Source organism: Cygnus atratus, chromosome 3, assembly GCF_013377495.2.
Source record: "Cygnus atratus isolate AKBS03 ecotype Queensland, Australia chromosome 3, CAtr_DNAZoo_HiC_assembly, whole genome shotgun sequence".
Lineage (NCBI taxonomy): Eukaryota > Metazoa > Chordata > Aves > Anseriformes > Anatidae > Cygnus > Cygnus atratus.
In genome coordinates, this window is record NC_066364.1 from 4,042,773 (window position 1) to 4,059,976 (window position 17,204).

A 17,204-nucleotide genomic window follows, 5' to 3' on the forward strand; every position below is an offset into this window, starting at 1 on the left:
TTGCATATATTTTCCAATATGAGTCAGCACATGAGTCAGGGAAGTATTTACGCTTTCAAAAAGAAATACTTTTTTTCACTTGCAGTGAAAAGCTATACTAATATTTCAGCAGATGAGCATTTTGACAGTGTATCATACAAACCATACTTTCTCTTGCTTACTGATTCCTCTTATTAAACTTGTTTGAAATGCAAGAGTCAAGAATTAAGTTTGGGTCCAGAAGAGTTAAATTAGAATTGGACTGTATGTCTGGGGCTGGACTTAAGATTCAGCTCATAATACGTGTTGCATGTGAACTGTCAAAAACTTTATACATATGCCACTATTCTTGTTACTCTGCTTTGTTTTGCTTCCTCCTTTCCAGTGAATTTATCCTTTAAAAATACGTAGCTCAAAGTCAAACTAACACTTTCCTGTCCTTTCAGAAGCTGTCCAATTCTACCTCCAAGCACAAAAGACTTCTCTATTGAGTGTTCACAGGTGCAGAAAACTGGAAGTACTCATCTTGCGCCTACTCATCTTTGAAAATAACTGTGAGAAGAGACATCAAGAAAACTTGGCAACGTAGCTTGCTAATCACATCCCACTAGGACTTTCCTTTCTCTCTATACTTCTATCACTATATGACTGCACGATGAGTCATGCAAAATTCTCAGAATTCTTTCAGTGGTCTGTTATATTAGCAATTAGCTGAGTATAGCTCATCACCTGGCCAGCACTGGTCACTGTATAATAGTACCCTTTGGGTATTTATCAAATATATATAGAGAGAGATCATTATCAATTTTGCTTTCATTAAGTGATTTTATTTTCTCTATTAAAGACTCATCTGGTACCTTTGAGCTCATCTGAGATGCCTTTGAGTCCCTTCCATGGCTTCCATCTGTCCCTTCAGGAATGCTCCATGAGCAAGTCCTGTCAAGTCTGCCACCCTAGTTCTTAGAAAGCTTGGGACAGCTCAATTAGCAACAGGTAGCTCATGTTTAGGCAATCAAATGCTGCTCTATGTGTCCAATACAGAGAAAGCTGGATCACCTTTCACCTGTTATTGGCTGTACTGATTAGGTCTTTATCAACTACAGTGGAAGCGTAACTGCTAGTAGTGCACATGCACACACCTACAGATGGACACCTAAATTTTGGTGTCTAGGTCCAGAGATGACTTTCAGCATTCAGAGAGCAAATAATCTGTTTAAAGTTAGGAGAAAAAAATATGTTTTCTAGATACAGGTGTCTAGTACTATTCTGACTGACCTGGGATATGTGCAAAATGTACATATCATTGGCAAATAGAACCTACAAAAATGTGGTTTTTTTTCAGACTTGTAGATGGAAACCAAGTAGGATACCCCTGTCACTGAAAATGGTCTGACACATATTTGGTAGGAAACATACTTGAGCCCTGTATCAATACTGGATACCTTGCTAACCGGTGGTATAAAGCAAGCATTTCAGGATGAATTTCATTCTACATATTCCAGGCATTCATTTTTGGATGCAGCAAGCCTTAAAGCATTTTTCCTAGAGCATACCCTGCAGATTCTTTTTGAGATCTGCCTTGGCAAAACTGTTGTTCATTTTTTAGGAAATCTGTGAGCATAATTCATAATGCAATAACATTGATTTAATATCTTGGCATTACAGGCTTTTGGTGGACGATGAAGTGGACTGGAGTCCTGGTGGAGATATTGTTATCAGCTCTTCGTCCTATGAAGCTCATCAAGCTGAAGTAGTTACGCTTAAAGAAGTCAATGGTCGTAGCATAACACTCCAGGAACGCCTTCTGCACAGGCATATTGGTAAGAAACATGTCTTTCTGTTTGAGAGTTTTCTTCTGAAGCATGGACCTTCTGTCTCAGATCTCACCAAGATCAGTTTTACTTTATTGATACATATTCATTTATTTCTCTGCATGCTTTTTTTCTTGCTGTCTTGATACTGCAAAACTGATGGTAAAAAGTGCACTGAACATCTGATTCTAACAAGAACATCTTGAAAGAGAGACAATCCAGTGCTGAATACTTTTGAAAAACTTACGGGTGCTTCATGTGTTAGTTAGAACTAGTTAACACAGAGAGAAAATAACTAAAAGTTTAGAGGAAAAATATATATTTTTTAAGTTATTTACACTATTTTTGTGGTGTGTCAAAAACTGAAAAATTCACAACATTGCCTTTTTTAATATTGCAAAACAATATTCTTGGAGATTCAAGTAAAAAATGTGATTGTGACATGAAACTAATGTATTTGTTACCTAATACATAAATAGATATAAAATCTGTGTATTATGATCACAGAGAGATACCTTTATTACTTCACTTATCATAGCTCTACTCACTGTGTAAATTATATGAGATCTATACTTAACTGGAAAAAGAGATGCACTGTTAATAAATTATTTAATTTTATTTTAGCCTACAAGGTAAAATTATTACTCTCTAAGCAGTAAAAATAAAAGAATTAAAATTAACAGATCATATTCTGAGGCCTTAAACCCAGGATTTTTAAGGTGTTATTTTTAAATTTAGTCTTTGAGCTAGTAGCCAGAGAATTAAGTATGATCAATGAAAAGGTTCAGAAATGTTGTGTGTTTTAAGTGGTTACAGCTACTCCATTAAATTAAGCATCACTTGGGACTGTGCTGTGTTCTACTATCATCCATATTTGTACTTGACAGTAGCCTCCATGGCAGTTTCATATGACAATTGCGTTTTTGCAAAAAATGCAGTTCAAAGATGTCTAGGCCCTGTTTTCAGTAGTTAGGGCATGACCTTTCTTTTCATGGAGGGAGGGAGGAAACTTGCCAGTTGGTCTCATGGCCAGAGGACAATTCTTAGCTTATTTATTTCACTAAGGTAGATATATCAAATATATCCTGGGATGAAACGACTACATGCATTATTGAGTACTGCTGTAGTTATTAGACATCATAACCAAAAAAAAAGGGGAGTGATAGAAGAATTAAGAGCAACACAAATACTGGGATTCACCTAGGCAAAAGTAGATGTGAGAGTAAATGTTCACACAAGATATGTGTCAAAGCAGAAAAATACATACTGCTTGTTTATATTTTCTTCTCCCATTTAAGCAGATGTATAAAATAGATAATGAATTACACTTGAGAATTGCCTCTTTCTCTCCATTGTACATCAAAGTATTTCGGATAACTGAATTAAATCTGGAGATACTGAAAGTCACCAAAGGTGAATTCCAGGCTAGATACCTGCATAGGCTCTCTCAAAGGACTCATTTAGAAAGACTTTGTTTTAGAAAATACCTGCAACCAGATATCTGTAGGAAATTGCTTTTTAATGCTGTCATTGGTCTGATTCTAACAAGAATTCATGGAGATAAACTCTGTAGTGTATCTATACTGAAGAATATCTCCTGCACATATAGCTTTAAAAATGAAGTGTGAATCTGTTCATTGATTTGGCATCTCCACACCGCAGGGAAAAGATTGAGCACCTTCTTTTTCTAAAAACAAAATATGTTGGTAAAATATAAGAGCATGGTGAATATTTGATAGGCAGGTGGCCTTTCTGTTTTAGTGTTGATGCACGTAGATGGTGCTGGAGGAAAAACCCACCTGAATGTCAGTGCAGATTCTGCAGAGATGCTGTGCATAAGCTGTCAGGCTGGATATTCCCCAAAGCACTGGTTTATAGGTATGATAGACACTTATCACATTTTGTTGCTTGAAACTCCCCAGGCCATTCCCATGACACAGAAGACGGTAGACGCATCCGTTTGGCGGCAGAAGTTGGACTCCTGACACGGAACATACAGATCAAGTCTGATGTGGCTTGCGCTGGGAGGATGCTGGTGGGACATTTTATGGATTCTAGTGGGAGAGAGTTTGAAGGTAGTAGCGATTTACCTATCCTCATCAAACAGACCAGTTCTGCCCAAGAAAAAGACTGTTTAACAGCAGATGTATCCATTAGTATGTACTTTGCAACAGGTCTAAGCAAACTGGCTGTATGACTGACATTCATGAAACAGGAGCATACTAATACTTCATAATAACCTTGGAATACATTTGGAGGTGCTGTTCTCTGATTGGTTGTTTTTTTTGCTATAACTTTTTACATATTTGTAAACAAATAGCCAGTACTGGCAATACACTGACAAAGATTGCGTGCTATTACATGCCTGAGTGCTGTCTAAATAGGTGTTATTCTTAAGCAGTTCTTAGGTAGTTCTGGAAGCTTCTATTTCACTATAGTTATCTCATTACAGGTGTCCTTCAACTCTCAAATACTGAATTTTTGAACTTTGGACCTCCTCAGCTTTCTGCCATTGAATTCAGGAACATATCCCAACAGTCCTCGGTGGTGTCATCCAGCATTCATGGTAGCTGTGGAGGTGGCATCAAAGCAGTCATGAGCAACTGGATCTTGTTGCATGATAACATGGTGTTCAACACAGTTGGACCTGGCATTGATTTGGAAGGGCAAAACCATTCTCTCATCAGGAACCTTGTTATTCTGAGCAGGCAACCAGAGGGCTTGTTAAACTGGGTCGCTGGCATAAAGGCGAACCTTGCCATTGGTGTCTCCCTCTATGGCAATGCTGTGGCAGGATCTGAGCGGATTGGCTTCCATATCAGGGGCCAAGACTGTTTGCTAGATGGAGAGTATTGCAGTGAAAATGTGGCCCATTCAAATCTCCATGGAATTCATCTGTACAGGGGAGATGGTTTTCCGACCTGCACTAGAATCACAGGTTTTCTATCTTACAAGAATTATGACTATGGTATGATGTTCCACCTTGGAAGCAGTGTCGTTATGGACAATGTAGTGCTGGTGGACAACACCGTGGGTCTCATGCCAGTATTATATTGTCTCTATGCCAAGCAGTGTCACACAGGGAAAAGATTCCTAGAACTTAGAGACTCTCTCATTGTCGCAACAAGCTCAACTTTTGACTGCATCAGTGACAGGATCAAGCCTCAGGCAGCTGACCTAACTTCCAGAGATCGACCACCATACTACCCCCGAAGAGGCCGTGTTGGGATTTTATGGCCTACATTTACCACTATGTCCAGCCAGAGGCCAGAAAACCCATGGCACAAAATTGTTCATTGCCCAAAAGTGCTGGGACTCATGAAGCTGAAAGGTTGGTCTTCCACTTATATTGGCCAGACTATTCTGTCACTGTCTTGATTAATTTCATTTTACCAAGGCTGAAGCTTCAGTCTTTCACACCTAGCTGGACATGGACATTATGTTGGACCTAGACATGGACATGGTAGGGAAATCCTTCTGAATGCTTCTTCAGTTGGATAGAGTTAAATATGTGTTGCTTGGTATTTTTCACTTTCTTTATCTACTACAGTGCAATTATGTGCCAATTTGTTTATTTTATCTCAGACATACCTCCTCTTCTGTGCTAATTATTTTTCCACTTGATGCATCTCTATGAACAGCAGTTATCTCTAGCTAAATAAAGATGCCAAGTTTGAGGAATAGCACACTTCCTATAGAATTTGCATAGAACACGATGACTGCAGCTACACAGAAACAGTCATGACTTATTGTCATAAGGAATCATAATTTTTAAAGACTGCAAAAGAAAGATTTGCCAGTTATCTGTCCTATGTCTTTGGTTCAAATTTATTGTTTCCAGAATAATACTTGCATAACAGTAGAACTTAGATAGCTGGCTGCCATGGTGGAATCTAAATACTTCCCTGATTGTCATGTCCTTTTCCCTTACTGCTACCCACTTTTGGAAGAAAATGCATTGTGCTCTTTTTACTGAAGAATAAAGGAGGCAGAGAATGACAAATAGACTTTCCCAGTGTCTTACAGAAAATTTGTGGCAAAGCATGGATTTTGTAGCTGTAGAAGATCTCAGTGCCATAGCCAACCATGTGTCACCAGCCACAGCTCATCTTATATTAAAATCTGGCAAGTGAATAAACCATCCATGGCAGCTTATCTTTAGACTGGTTCTGACTGAATCCAATACAATCAATCAATCAGTCTTGTGTTTCTTTCTCACTTTATATTTGATTGCATTTCGTGTGCATGTCTTGGTTTATATTAATTTAAGATATAACTTCAGGTATAGTGTACTCTAAAGCCAACTGAAGGTCTAGGTTAAAGCAAATAATCTGTATTAAAAATGATTTTCATGTATATATGGCAGCGATTTCACATAGGAAAGGTCACAGAATGGAGCTTTTCTCTATATAATTATTGTATTTTTTCTCACTACTTTTTCTTCCTTGGTCTTTTTTTAATCCCTGGTAGATGTCACATTTACTGGTTTTACAAAGAGCTGCTATAGTGAAGACAGGGATGTCTGCATCATGTCAAATGCTGACCATTTAGGTATCATGCCCCTTATCACAGCGGAGAGATCGAGGATGTTACATGTCAATGAGAAGGACAAGTTTTACTTCCATCCAGCAAGGTAATATGCTTTTTAAGAACCTTTTTCAATGGTTTCTGAAAAAAAAAATTAAAAAAATCAACTGTAAGTCTGGGACTATCTTCACCTCTCTATCAGCTGTCTTAATTTATCTTAATGTTATCTTTAAAAATATAATTATAATTTTATATAATTTTATATTATAAATAATAACATAAAAATATGAAATAATGTTATATTATAAAATTTATCTTACTGAAAGTTTAAGCAATTAGTTTAGACTGAGTGTCTAGGTTCAGAGCAGTCCCATCCTTTGTATCTGTCTCTTCTCTTGTATTGCTCCTGGCTGGCAAAAATGAAAAAGCTCAGACGTCAAACAAATGTGCGCAGAAAAACTCAAATCCAAAAGAAAAAAAAAAAAGAAAAAAAGAAAAAGAAAGAAAAGAAAAAAAGGTAACTGTTAGTTAAGGGCAATTTTTGAAGAGTTGAGGTTCAGATTCTGTCAAGGTGCATCTCCAGACCAATCCTCTTGGATTTCTTCTCTTACTGATGTTTGTCTAGCAAAACATGGTTCATGTATCCTATTTCTTAAAACTCTGTCCTGAGCATCTCTGAATTTTCAGCCTCAGGCTTCAGAAAATGTCAGGACCTTCAGCAAAAAACCCTGAGATAGGGAATGTCCTTTTGGCTGGGGAAGCAGAGCTTGATTTTTGCCTGCGAGATCACATCAGAAATGTTGATCAGTACCAGGCAGGCTGTGAGATGTCAAATGATTGCCAGAACTGCTCCTGCCCAGGGAGAATATCAGCTGTGTGTGGAGAAACACAGAGCAGGGAGGGAGAGAGCTTCATCTGTAACCTTAAGTCACTGATGGCTGTAGCAGTTCAAACATACCACATCCAATGGAAACCACATGCCAATTTATTTATTACAGTGGGTGAACACAACATAGAGGCTATGTCAAGAAAGCCTTGAAGTAGTGGAAAAAAAAAAAAAAAGAAATCCAGCATGGACTCCACTTGCCAGTCAAAAATAATTGGAGGTGTCCCACACTGCTATGTTTAGAGCCCCTCCAGCCTTCTGCTAGAATTTTTATTTTATTCTATATTTTTGCTTTTTGCTTTGGGCATTAGTTTGTGTGTAGATTTCTGAGACCTGTCCAGCTTGTCAGCTCACATTATGTTTCACTCTTGTATCCATCCCACAATATTATGCTATTAGTGAGCTGCTGAATACGCAGCCCACTGCAAGAGCTGGTGATTTCAAACGTGATGAATGCATGTGGATTACAGAATGTTTTCTTAGGGCTCTGGTAAACCTCCGAGGGAGATTACATCTCTCAGTGCTCCTCATGCATTATCTGCATGCATTTATTTAGTCCACCTTTGCAACTGCTGTGCTGGATCCAGGCTGTGGCTGCATTGTTCTGCTACAGCACCCTGGCAGGATATCTTGATGAATATCTCCTGTCAAGGTGATAAGAAGGTGAGCATTGCCTTAGAGCAAGAGAGGAAATAGAAACATCAGGGAATATGGCAAGAGCATGAAGTGCTTTACTTTCCTACTGGTGGACCTAGCCAGCTGAAATGCTGGATCTTCTGAGAGATGCTGAAGAATTGCACTAGCTGTCAGGATCAGAGGAACTTTCTCTGTTCTCTGCCTCTTTCAAGTAGTGTTGATTGGAAACATTGGTCCATGTGATTCTCTTTCCTTAATATGGATCATTGCCTATTTGACTTTGCTGCACTCATAATGTCAATAATTGTGTTCTTCCAACTTGGTCTCAGGAAATTCTAAGTTTTCTGCAGGATTAAAGAGTATCCATGTAGCAATCTGAAGATATTTCCATGGACTTTGCTGGAGTACAAGTCATTGTATCTCACTATGTTTTTGTAATAGGAGCAATACGGCCAATTGTCTAGCTCCCTTAAACTGTGTTAAGCATTTAGTCAAAGACCAGTTAAAAGCAATTAAGATCCTCAACAAGTGATTCTGCTCTCTAAACCTTAGTGATCAAAAAATTAGGCATGTACTCTGAAGAAGACACTCAACTCATTTTGTATTCAGTAGTGATGCTTATTTAGAAAGTGATTCATTCTAACTCTCCTAGGTGTGTGTCTCAGGTGAGGTGAGTTCCTCTCCAACAAACCTGTCCTGTGTAGACACCTCCCTTTGTGGAAGCCAGTCTTTAATGATATATGCAATTCTTATTTATTTATTTATTTATTTATTCTGGGAGTTTTTAATGACTATACTTACAATTTCCTCCTGAGAATATACTGATGTTAGAAGTTGAGTTTGAACCCATTTGAAAATTAGATGTAATTTGCTGAGATATGCTCTCACTCCATCCAAAAAGAACTTTGTACCAGTTTGGACTAACTTTGAAACCCTTCTTTTTTTTTCTTTTTTTTTCTTTTTTTTTTTCTTTAAACAAACAAACAAACAAACAAAAAAAAACAACTAGGGTTTAATTCTATTCTTGAGACCTGAACCTATCCACTTATCATTAGAAGGAGAGAAATAGCTACTCATTGGCTGGGAGACAGTACTACAAGATATGTGTGACTGTATGGTGAAACTCAAGCATAGTTTTGAGCTAAGTTTCACCTACACTTCACTTTATGACCATCTAAACCATCAAAATGACACTGAATCTCCAAACCCAGTTTCTTATTGCAACATGAATTAGGACAGTGATCTTTTCAAACAGTTCCAAACAAATGGATATGAGAGAAAAACAACAAGCAGGTTTTATAAGAACTTAAATCATTATTCATTGTGTCTTATGGGAATGGGATTTCTTTTTCAAATTTGCTTCTGCTCTAGAAATGTTAACTGGCTCCCTGAGCTGCAACAAACTTCTCTGAATTCCTAGCAGAAGTTTTATTTTATTTTATTTTATTTTATTTTGTTTATTTTATTTATTTTATTTTATTTTATTTTATTTATTTTTTCTAGCAAAGGCCATTAGAACTGGAATTTTGGCACTGTTCAACTTCTAGCATGGTCATTGGTTTGGCATTAGCTAGCTGGCATTGACCCAAACAATTCATGGCCTGCATCTCGGAATTGATCAAAGACTTTTCCAAAATGGTAGCTTGGATGTGACTGTCCTATTTTCAAGGGAAATGCTAAGGGAATTTAATAGTATAGACGTGGACAGACTTTACCAGCTGATCTCCTAGGAAAGGATGGGCTCTGAATAGGTTTATTTGAGTAGCTGGAGTCTTTGTGGTCTGACTAAATCTGTTCCCTGTTTGTCCCAGCAGTCTCAAAGCCTTTAGTTAGGATGTGTGCTCCCTGCTGGCTCCTTCTCTCATTCTTTCTGCCATTTCACCTTACTTGAATGTCACTTACTTAAATGTTTTCTCCTGCATAAACTCAGTTGCTCATGGGGAGGTGCAATCTTCTGGCCCTGTAGAGGATTCCCCCTGTTTCAGACTACAGTGCTAAGGACAAGACAAACAGGTACTACTGGGCAGCCTGTGCTTTTTAACAAAATACTATGTAGGCACACACCAATCTGTAAACAAAAATTAATCCATCACCTGGTGGAAGTGAAGAGCAATGCCTGGGGAGCCATTGTTTGATATCAGCCCTGCACACTGCAGCAGAGGCATTCCTGGTCACTGTGTGGCAGCAGCCAGCATGTTTCACCTTCACTCAGTAACTACAGGTTTCATCTACCATGGGTCAAAAATTAATAACAGTTGAATACTGGTGGTCATATCACTGCTGTTCCTCAAATCAGGAAATCCAAGAGGGAGCCAGAGGTATTCAAACTGCAACAGCTGGCTCCAAGGGCCATGACAGCTCACACTGGCCCAAACAAACTCCAGGGAGCTTGAAATTTGGGGACAGGAGTTACACTGGAAATAAAATGATTTTCTCTGTCCAAACCCAGCCAACATTTGGTGGGAGAGGATGCAGATTTGTCTCTCTTATTTTTTTTTCTTTTTTTTTTCCCCTTTCTTTTTTTTTGGATACCAATATGCCAAAATACAAAGATAGCTGCAGGATTTCTTTACAGAACATGCTAGACATTGACTAGTCTGCTTAGATTTCATTCATTTTACTTTATTTTTCATTTTCTGTCTTTTCATGGGCATATGAGTTCACCTAGTAAATTTCAAGGCATCGCATATATGCATAGAAGTGTTTGTTTTCAGTGTAAATAAGTTGCAGACAACAGCACAGCACAATAATTTCTTTTTGTCTGTCTCATAATAATACTACCTCTCCTGCCTGCCAGTGTACAGAACTCTGAAGACACCATGTTCCCCGAAAAGAGTTGCAAAGGTTCGAGGAAGGCACTTTTCAAGGATTTGGATGGAGGTGTCCTGGAGCTGGAACCACCTGTTTCTGTTTTCCCAAAGTCAGAATTTGAATGGACACAGTTCTACTTGCAAGCTGGTAAGTTCCTGTGCTGTCTGGAGTGCTTGCACAGTCATGCATACACTTGACACATGAGAGGTAGGTGCATCCCAGCCTTTTGTTGAGACCTGCAGCTGAGGTCTGCGTGGTTATGGCCCCAGACTGTGTGATGCCTTTTCAGGATGGAAGTGGTAAATTGCAGTGGAGAAGTCTGGGAGATCTCATTGCACAGATCTGTGTCCACCAATGCCTCTCTGCCTTCTTCCAGAATCGCATCACCTGGGCATCCTTATCCCCTTTAGGGTTTAATTTGTTCATTTTAAGACCAGATCAGAACTTCCCTGCCCTTTGCAAAATTCTCTGAGAGTATTGAGTAAGACTTGCCAAGTAACTGCTACGGAAGTGCAAAATAATAACAATAATTGGCACAGCAAGGATTTTCATCCATGTCCCACTGAGGAGATAATCAAGCTGAGAACCCACTCCAGAAGTTTAAAGACCCCTCTCTCTGGTTTAAAAGGGCCCGTTCTGCTCTGGAACCACTTTCTGAAAGTTCACACAGCAAGGCTCCATTCTCTTTCTGATTAAAACTCTGCTCTGTGATTCCAAATAAGCTCTTTAATTACAATTAGTATTTCCTGCGCCTGCTGCTGACGGCGGCCATTTTGCTGAGAAGGCGCATCATTTGTGACTCCAGCGGTATGGGAGACTGGTGGAAGGGACTGTAATTAATCCTGTTTTCCATCCTGCTCTAAAACTGATTAAACATGAGAAGAACTTTAATCTTTAAACAAAATGTCTAATGTGTACCCAGTAAAGGCTTTTTCTCTAAGGATCCCACTCTAACTGGCTGCTTAGAGGGCTGATTAATATGTTGTCTAGACACAAACACACTGATTTTTATTCTTCCTTTTCTGCCCTGATTATGAATCACATGCAAGTGCTAATATCCTAGCAGTATTACCATTTAGCACGTGCATATTAATGCACACATACTTTTGAATACAGAACCTATACTTCATTTAGATTCTCACCATTTTTAGCACGCCCTGGGACATAGTCATATGAATGCCAGGAATCCCCACCATCTAAACTGCACTGACAGTGCAACCTGCACTCCACAGGGTTTATCTCCTTGTGTAATGGAGGCGACAGCATATGGTAAATGCTGCCTGCCTCCAAGGCTGTAACAAAATTGCTGTGTTTTCTTCTTACTGCCCAAATATGAATGGGGATTTTTTTCCCCTCTCTTCACAGTTTTGTGTTTAATTCCTCTGTATTTCTCATTCTGACCTGAGGTTCCTTTCATCTTGAGGTTGACATTTGGAAAGTCACAGCTTGATGCTGAGGTGAATTCATGGTCGTTGTCTTCCCTTCTCTCCCCCCTCTGTCACCCTCTAGAAAGTTGTAACACTGAATATTTTGCACACTGGTATGCAGGCTCCCATAGTAGATAGCAGAAAATGCTCATCTTTCCTTCTGTGGGGCCAGATTGCCCCTCATTGTGGCAGTGCTTTAAGGCCAGAGAAGGTGGTAGCACTATTCCCGGATGATGCTGATGAGCAGATTTTGGCCCTTGGAGTTCTGCCTGCCTTTTCTGAATCCAGATGAGTGTTTGGTAGTGATGTTGAGTGCTCTGTACCCACCTGCTGAGCCTCTCATCCACATACCCACCTGGTGCCTTGTTAAACCAGAGTAATTCCAGTGACTTCCAGCAGCTTGATCAGAGCACTGCCGTGCAGTGGTTATCTGCTAGCCTTCCTAAACATAAAAAGAGGGATAGTCTTTTCAGGGAGCTACACAACATCTTTGCCACTTCCACAGTGTGGTGACGTGAATTTATTTGAGACTCGACAGCTCTGGCTTAATTGCACCTTCATCCCAATTCATGTGTGTATTCCCCTTAAGCTTCCAGTCTGCACAATCAGCTTGAAACTGTTGGTCTTCAGCCATTTCTAGATATTCTGCTCACTCTAGGGGGAACAAAGCCAAAACACTCAATATACTTCAGAGTCACAAAATCTAGTAAAACATTTTCCCTGAAGAGTTCCATAGAAGAGAGAGGCTGCAAGAGCTGCAACAGCAGCACAGTGGATCATTCAGAATGATATTAATGTTCCTGAATCCATATGATGCCTTTAGTTGAAGACACAACTGATAGGGAATATATATATCATTTATATACATATGTGTCTTTGCGATAGGCCAAGGAGGGACCATGTGGCTTCCTGAGTCCTGCCCATAGCATATGGGCAGTAGCAAGCTGTGTAATATATGTTTAAGCATGTAGACATTTTTTTATTATTATTATTTTTTGTCTTCCTGTGTGTCTTGTCTTTTACCTGCTGTGTTACCTTTTGGGTCATAGACTAGGTCTGTTTATTGTGTATATCTGTAGCAATGGACTTGTTCACATAAAGTTGAAGTTTTAGTTTTCTGGAAAAAACACAGAATTCAGAAAAAAAGAGAAAAGAAAAAAAAAGAAAGGAACAGATCCAACATTTTTGTTCTTATTATTTCTGCCAGAAGAAAAAGTAACAACAACAAAAATGTGTTTGAATAAAACAAAGCATAATTATTTTTTATCTAAGGCTACTTTTTGCTCTTTTCTTCCTTTTAGATATAATGCTGCAAAAGTTTAGAATGAAATGTTTTCCAACAAAACCCCCTTAAATCATGTATGAGGAACTTTCACAGTATCATTTTTCAAACTACCCAAAACAATTTAATGAGTTTAACACGAATTTGTAATTATTTAAATCTCTTTGAGCTGCCCTTTTTGGATGACAAAATGTTTTTTCTCCCAGAACTCATCTTTATACCAAACCTCTTACAAAAGAGCTTGGGGCCAGGCCTGGAGCATTAAATGGTACCATGATAGAGGAAATTCCAGAATCAGAAGCTGTTCAGCAGAATTAGCTATAAACATGAGTCTAGCGGAGGAATGAAGGATAAGTGAACAGTTCATGTACTCAGCTGATTTCTGTGTCCAGGTTAAATGCTCTGCTCCACGAAGGAGAACTGATAATACCATCGTTCTGTGGTTAAATTTCTAACAATTTGCTGCTGGCTATCTGCAGTATTTATATGGACTCAGTTATCGGACTGTGTGAGTGCTTCTTGGTAACATAACCCACTAACAGTTCCCGGTGGCACTGAAATTCATTGTCTTCCCATGGTGGAAATGTAGCTGAGGACCAGAGGATGGTAGAAAATTCATCTGACCCCTCGTTCATAGCCTCCAGTGTCATCTCTGGTGAACTAGGAGAAATTGACACCTTATGGACAGAAGTTGGTGGGCTGATACATCCTCCTCAAGGCCCTTGTGCATACCAAGAGAAGTACAGGATGGCTGAGCTCCTGGTGGAGGCAAAGAGTTGAGGAAACACCTTGCTCCACGGCCAGTTGACAAAGGTGTTTTGCTCATGATGCTCCCACAGGGTATGATCCTCAGTGGAAGTAGCATCTCCATCATCGTACATACCTGAGAGATGAACCCAAATCTTCCAAGTTGTGGTTCAGAGCCTTCAGACAGATACATTTTCTTACAGCTGGCAGACACATTCTAGGCATTTTTAAAGCAATCTGGGCTGAAAAAGCAAATCTGAATATCTGAATAGTTGTTGGTGGAGTCAGGAACCTGACTCAGTGATGAAGTGACTAAGAAAAGCAGAAATGAGTGAATATTTCTTTGTCTCTGTGCAGCCAGATATTGAGCATCAGTCATTTAACAACTTGTTCTTTTATCCTGCCTGATAGGAGAGGTTTAAGATGGTGCTATAGATGGAGAAATGGGAATGTGAGAAGGGAAATGCAGAAGGTAAATGGTCTCCAGAAGGGAAATGGTCTATAATATCTAAACCTACAGAACTGTTTTTCTCCCTAGCTAGAGGGAAGAAAATGACTTTCCAAGTGAACCTAAAAGATTGCAACTTGCTATATGGGTCCTTAATCTCAGCATTAAAACATTTCCCTGCATGAGCATATTAAAAAGCAAATTAAACATTAAAGCATATTAGACATTAAACATTTCCCTGTATGAGCAGGGGGCTTAGACCAGATGACCTCCAGAGGTCCCTTCCAACCTCAGCCATTCTGTGATTCTGTGATCAGACTGTGAGGATTCCAGACGTCAGGGTAAAACAGCATGAAGCCAGGTTGGTGTCCTGGAAAATTCCCATTCATGAAGGGAGAAATCCAACCCACAGTGATCTTATGTAAATCCAGAAGTGAGTCCTTCCTGTTCTTACTCTTCCCCTTTAGCATGGCTACAAATTTAGCCAGAAGAAAAACCTTCTTGTGTCTCGTGAAACTGTTAATTATAACTCAGTTTCCCGAAAGACTTCCAAGCTGGTTTCTGTACAGATACAGAAGATCCTTAGGTTTGCATGACAGCGATTTCTTTGTATATCCTATTTTATGACTCTGCAGCTGATAGAGTTCTCATTCTATTAACTTTTGGTCATCAGAGTAATTCTGATGTACTGAAAGATTAGCAAGTGCAAGGCTGTAGAATTTAGCCATCATGCAACTTTTTCTTCCTGTTGTTAACACACGCCTTGTATTTCCTGTGAACAACAGCACTTATTTTCTACCTTACACTAGTAAAACCTGGCACCTCCTTTAAGTTCTCCACATACAGTGGGAGAATCAGTGAAATTTAGGTCTGTAATACCCCCGTGGGATAGGCATGTATTTTGACACTAGTTTCCCAGGCAGAGGACAGAATTTGTGACTTGCCCAAAGTCAGTCATTGAATTAATGCATATCCTTCCAAAACCCTGACAGCCAGACTCTTAATCTAAAAGCACCCCACCCTGCTTAGGCAGGTTGAAAAGTATGGTTGCATTAACTAGAATCAGCAAAAAATATATTTTATATTCAACTTTTTATTAAAAAACATGCCTGGAGCATATTTTAGAACTTTACTGAATACATAAATTCTGACTTTGGTTTTAAACAAAAAAAATCTCCAACTATTTTTTATTATTTAAAAAGCTGAAGAAGTGTTGTACTGGAAAAAAAAAATCAGTTTTAATGGGAATCTGTTGAGAATTGAGAAGATTAGTGTGATGTGAACAACTGATCTTTTTATCTGACCAGCAGATAATTGAGACTATATTTCCGTATGGTGTTTTCAATCTAGACAGATCTAAAGCTGTGAAATTTCTATAGTAGTCTTGCTTGCTCTCTAGAGGTAACCAGTACATTTCTAGATCAAAAAGGGTAGGTATTTCATATGTAAATGCTTATCTGAAGCAGCTTGGACAGAATTTTAGACACTTGATTTTGTCACTTGCAGTTGTAGAAAACTCTCAAAAAAGCTGCGTAACACTGAGGTTAAATGTCATGTATGAATACACAGAAGTTTGCTAGATTTCATCATAAATAAGGTAAAATTAGGTATAGATGTAAACAGTCCAAAATAAATGTAAGATGGATAATTGGGAAGAAAAAAAAAAAAAAAAGTAATTTTTGCTATTAAATAAGGTTCACAAATAATAGTTGTGGAGGAGCATCATTTTGACACACAGGCTGCCAATATAATTTAGGGCTAAAGCTGTGTGAGATTGTCTTTTATATATGTCTTTTATACATATTTATCCAAGGAGCATGGTTAGTAATTAAATACGTTTGAGAAGAGAATGCAGGTGCAGGTTTGGTAAATTTACAGGGAAAGAAACAGCTGTGATATTGGCCTGAAACATTTATTGTTTTCTTCTGAATCTTTTGTTGTTGTTGTTGTTCACAGATAGAAATTTGCTTTTTCTGCAATAAATGGCCCATGCAAAATGTGTTGAAAGTGGCAATGAAGGAGATTAGAAGAGCTCTTACCAAGTTATTGTTTTATAAAAACCCAACCTAATATGATTAGAAATTACTTGTGACTTTTACTTAAATTTCCTGAAAATACATCCCTGGTGAAGACTTCAGCAGATCTTAATTAAATTGAGACCAAAGTTGAGAATAAATTTGGGATTTGTTTTTGATACCCTTGGGAAAATGAGCTTTAAAGTCATCCGAGGGGGAGATAAATTAATCTTTTATCTTTAATAACTATATGGTGGCTCATCAAGCATGAGATGGCTGAAGCTACTGAAGTAAAGGATCAGCTCTGTTAACTGAGGGCAATATTGCAGAGTGAAGGACATCTTTGGGTGGTGAAGCCACCAGTTGGGAATGAAGGCCCACAGTGCATCTGAATGTCACTGTGAGACTCTACCCCAGGAGAAACCGCTGCCAATGCAAAATACTTCTCCCCCTCCTCAGCCAACTCTCGCTGCATATTGTTGGAGGGGATACTCTGCAAAATTAGTTTTGGAAAATCATGGAGGAATAGACCAGAACTGGAGATCTGGAAAGGGCAAACTAAGTCAGCACTGGGAATGATCAGGCCATATGACATTTCGATTTTGAAATACTATATAATACTTTCCCTCAAACTC

General features: G+C 38.8%; 1 protein-coding gene across 1 annotated transcript in view; it reads left to right on the forward strand.

Moving 5' to 3' along the window:
• The window catches only part of PKHD1 (PKHD1 ciliary IPT domain containing fibrocystin/polyductin), a 254,443-nt gene that overhangs the window by 175,653 nt on the left and 61,586 nt on the right, over positions 1-17,204 (forward strand). The window contains exons 54-58 of the mRNA XM_050709748.1: positions 1,645-1,799; positions 3,713-3,865; positions 4,243-5,121; positions 6,261-6,423; positions 10,637-10,797. Of these exons, the coding sequence (XP_050565705.1) occupies positions 1,645-1,799; positions 3,713-3,865; positions 4,243-5,121; positions 6,261-6,423; positions 10,637-10,797 (1,511 nt within the window). The remainder of the gene's footprint in view (positions 1-1,644; positions 1,800-3,712; positions 3,866-4,242; positions 5,122-6,260; positions 6,424-10,636; positions 10,798-17,204) is intronic.